Source organism: Apis dorsata, unplaced genomic scaffold, assembly GCF_000469605.1.
Source record: "Apis dorsata unplaced genomic scaffold, Apis dorsata 1.3 scaffold_68, whole genome shotgun sequence".
Classification (NCBI taxonomy): domain Eukaryota; kingdom Metazoa; phylum Arthropoda; class Insecta; order Hymenoptera; family Apidae; genus Apis; species Apis dorsata.
The window spans coordinates 213093-217816 of record NW_006263366.1 but is presented as its reverse complement, the minus strand read 5'-3'; the positions used below and the strand labels follow the sequence as shown (position 1 = coordinate 217816).

The window sequence follows — 4724 nt, the reverse complement described above, 5'->3', positions numbered from 1 at the left end:
TCTCTCTCTCTCTCTCTCTCTCTCTCTCTCTCTCTCTCTCTCTCTCTCTCTCTCTCTCCCTCCCTCCTGTGCATCGCTCCCTTCTCTTAGAATCGGCTACTCGAGATCGATCTTCGTCGACGCGATCGATATTTGATATATTACTATTGTCTTCTTAAATCCACGAACCGAGATACATACAACATGCATTTCTATCTAACGTCGCTAATCTTCACGGGAACGCTCCCCTTCTTATTTTTGAAAAGGAGGATTATCTTCGCTGGAACGGCGAGTTCTTCGCGGAACTCGTTTCGTTTAACTCTTTCAAATTCCGTGGCATCGCATTATTCAGTAAATCTTTGTCCTCTGCATTTTTCCACTTCTCTTCTTCAACAACAACGACTTTGTCTGATATGTCTTTTTCTCCCTTTTTTTCAAGAAAGAAGAAATAAACTCTAGAGAACAATTTTATAAACGACGCGAATGAAAATACGATGAACGAAAAAAACCATCCCGTCCAACGATAATTAAAATTGGATACGATAAAAGAAACAACTTTGTTCTCTAATTGTTAAATATATATTTTTTATATATAACGAATGCGATCCTGGACTGAAAGAGTTACAACGATATCGATCGATTTGAACACTCGGGTCCCTCCTCGAATTATGCAATAATCGCGCGTAAATGTATATATATATATATATATATATATCATCGTAGATACGTGGTTGGGGAAAATTCGAGCCCGTTGTTGTTTCAGTCGAGAGGACTCGAGGGGTCGGCAGCTCCATCGGAGGAACAAAGCCCCGCGATAATAAGCACAGGAAGAACCTGTGAGGACGACGCGAAACGATGCACCATCTAACGGGGATCGTTCCCTTGGTGGCTGGCGTCGTGCCGAGAATAACGAGAATCGCCCGCGACACTGCAACCAGTGCATCCTTCTCCCGTCCCGGTTTCACATTCGAGGTCGAATCACACGAGGCCGACGATAAATTCGAGTTTTTTCGTTTCGTCGAGATGGCTGGATTCTCGTTACGATATTGCGCCGCAGACGGAGGGGAGGAAGAGGTTTATTGCAATGGACGCGAAATCGTTAGCTGCGTTGGCAATTAAGGAGGAGCCTTTCTCTTTCTCTCCTTCGTTTCGTTGAATTCGATCCTCCCCGATCGAGCAACAGAAATCGCCTCCCTTAATCCCCTCCTTTAATCAAATCAAGGACAAGAAAGAAGTAAGCAAGTAGAGATTTTATTCGAGAGATCTCTAGAATCACGGCGGATATAACGATCGGTAACACAGCTAACGATTCATAACGGTAACGGTTCCGTTTTTCGTTCATCCCTTGTTCGACGATTTATTACCACCACTACCAGGAACCGAAGAAAACGGAGGATAACACCCCTATCAGAGCCAACCACCCGATCAGATCGAAGGATCCTCTTCTCCAGGCAGCGTTGTTCATGCACGTCTCCCGGATATTGACGATCTTGAGGCCACGGCGACCGAGCAGATTGTGCACGCCTCGTTTGTCGCTCTTTTGCAAGATGTGCTCCCGCGAGAGTAGCAACGAGTACAGCTGATTGTCCGGGTTCCGGGAACAGAAAGTCAGCACCATGTCCGAGGCGACGGCCTTCATCACGTGCACGTTCCCGCTGAATTGCTTGTACCCCCTCTCCACCAGTGTACCTGAATTAGCAAGGAAATCGATTCATTTTTCAATTCGAAACGAGGTATGGGATAGTAATAATAATAGTAACAATATTTATCGCGTTTATTTTAAACGCGAATGCGAAACGAAACAAGTTTGAAATCGGGGGAGGAATAGATTGAAGGGGGGAATCAGAAACGGAAATCAGCGAATCGGTCTGATTATTGTCTAGGACGGCTGGGAATGCCAGGCGTGCTCCCGATGGAAATCTGTCACATTTACCACGCCATTATGTCGTTGACGATGCACTTACGCCGCTGATTAGGAATACCCAGAGACGGAATTACAGGGATTGTCATGTAGGGATTTACAACGGCTCTGTTCGCCGCTCTGTTCATCGATTTTTCATCGAGCGCCTCTCGTATTCGAAGCTCGGGCTCGTGTCAATTTTAGAGAAGCTTTTCTCCCTCAAAGGTTGAAAGAAAGAAAGAAAGAAGGAAAGAAAAAAACGGTTGTTTCAGCCGTTTGAAAAATATTATCACCACACGAGGCGAGGATATTACTTTGAAAATTATATATTGAATATTTCGAAGAGGGAACGGAATTTTCGATTCGGATTTTTCGAAAATTTCGAAAACACGATAAAACAACACGGGGGTTGTTATCTTGGGAAAATGATTGTCACGCGTCTGTTACGTGCCAATCGCAATAACGTCAACACCCTCCCTAGCACTATCGTATTATTACAGCGTCGTCCATTAAGCCATTTCATCGTGTAAACGGTCACCAGCCCCGGGATATTGACGTTTAATCGCATAAAATTAATTATACGGCAACTGTTCGATTGCGTGAAATTCCGATGGGAGAAGAAGGCGAGAAATTTTCAACACGAATGGAACGAGTCGTTTTCCACGTAATCGTTTCCAACGTCTCGTTTAATTTTTCTCGACGACGCTTGTTGTCGCTACGTTGTCGCGACAACGTACGTGAAAGCGTCATACGACAGCAACTTTTGCAACAACAGGGAACGAGTTTAAGACTCCGGATTCTCTCCTTTGATTTATTTTTCATTTTCCAAGTCGAGCCCTTTTTATCCAGATTGTGTACGGGGGAGAGAATTTGCTATTGATAACTGGAAGAAAGCAAACGTCGCGAACAAAGAGCCGGCCGCGAAATTTCATCGTTAAAAAACTGACGTGATCGCATTGTTTCGGCAAGCCTGTCGAATTTGTAGAATTTTTAACAAAACTTGATACCCTCAAAGAGATATCTCCGTGGAAATCGGATAACGCTTTGTTCCACCACCTTTTTTTGAAAAAGTGGAACAAACGCGAAAAAACGAGGAAAGGAGAAGAGAAGAAACACGGGGGAAATAAATGAGATAAATTCGGGGTAATAAACGAAAATTCGCGAGAACGATACGATATTCGCGTTTAAGGGATAAATTTGTGATAAAGAGAGAAAAGAAGGGAGAGAGAGAGAGAAAAGGGTGGGTTCCTCGATTCACGGACGTATTGTGCCGACGTTCCCTCGCCGACTACCCGCTGTCCGTGGATACGGGACAGAAGAATGGAACCGCGAGATGAAAAAAAAAAAAAAAAAAAAAAGGAAGCCTGGCAAGAGGCTTTTGAAAAATTATTTTCCGCGTCGACGGTTTCTCGCGGATTTCCTACCCCTATCCCCAGACATAATTGGATGGGCTGACTTCCATCCTCCACGAGCGAGCAGACCACGTTCGGCCCCATTCTTGCTGACAGTTAACCGATAATCACGCCCGCTACCTTGGAATTCATTAAGATCGTTATCGGATGCACCTTACGACTTTAATTACCGCCACCGGTTCCTACTTTGTTCCCGAGACCCAAGAGCTTCTCGGTAATTAGCCGCTTAGAAGGCGATCGTTCACCGGAAACTGTCCTCCCCTATGATCACCGTTTAACCAACTGTCCCACATATCTCGCGCTTCACAGGCCATACGCTTCTTCTCGCCCTTCGATTCTCCTCCTCCCGTTTACGTCTTCGATCCATCGTTCGATCCGACGTCGAAAGAGATCGTCGAACATCTTTCGAGAGGATTTTGAAATTAAAAAAAGGAAAAATTCGAGACTCGAATTTAGTCAAAAATCGAAAGTGATCGGTGATGGACTTTTGGAATTTTGATCCGGACCTCAAAATTCTTATCTTCTTATTTACGTCTTCGATCGATCGTTCGATCCGACGTTGAAAGAGATCGTCGAACATCTTTCGAGAGGATTTTGAAATTAAAAAAAGGAAAAATTTAGATTCGAATTCAAAAGTCGAAAGTGATCGATGATTCCTTTGGAACTGGTGGATTCCTTTGGATCTGAGCCTCGAAATTTTCATTCTCCCGTTTACGTCTTCGACTGATCGTTCGATCCGACGTCGAAAGAGATCGTCGAACATTTTTCGAGAGTTTTTGAAATTAAAAAAAGGAAAAATTCGAGACTCGAATTCAGTCAAAAGTCGAAAGTGATCGGTGATTCCTTTGGAACTGGTGAAGCTTCAATCCGAATCTCGAAATTCTCGTATCAATTTCATTCAGTGGAAGTCCAGTTTGCAGAATGTTTACTTAGTGGGAACGAAAGTTCGATCTCGATCTCGAGCTGGGATATATTCCGTTCCGCGCCCATTTGTCCCTATCGTATTTATACGGCTCATCGATCGTCGGGAGTCGAAACTGCTTTGAAACTGGGAGCCGACAATTGGTAAACACGATTCTTATAGATACACTCCTCTGTCTAGAAGTTCGATTCTATAGTTTCGAAACGTTTAGATACTCGAGATACGATGGAACTTTATTTATATATATATATATATATATATAGAAAATCTCTGTGTTATACGAGTGATATCGATCGTATTTATTGCGAGATGAACGATCTTTTTTTCTTTCTTTTCTTTCAAACGAGAGAATCCTATAATTTTATTTTTAATTTTTCTTCGGTCAGAGATCGTTTCTTCCGTTTCTGTTCCGTGAATTATTCGAATCGCCAGCTTACGATAATCGTCTTTGAAAGAAACTCGGACCGAGTGGCTCCGAGTTATCGAGCTGTTCGTTATTATCTATCGAGGA

The 4724-nt window shown here is 43.4% G+C and overlaps 1 protein-coding gene across 1 annotated transcript in view; it reads right to left on the bottom strand.

The window, feature by feature from the left end:
• Positions 1–1339: 1339 nt before the first annotated feature.
• Positions 1340–4724, bottom strand: part of LOC102679404 — a 47759-nt gene continuing 44374 nt past the window's right edge. Inside the window, exon 3 of the mRNA XM_006610011.2 lies at positions 1340–1668. Coding sequence (XP_006610074.1) covers positions 1349–1668 — 320 coding nt within the window. The 3' untranslated portion in view covers positions 1340–1348. The remainder of the gene's footprint in view (positions 1669–4724) is intronic.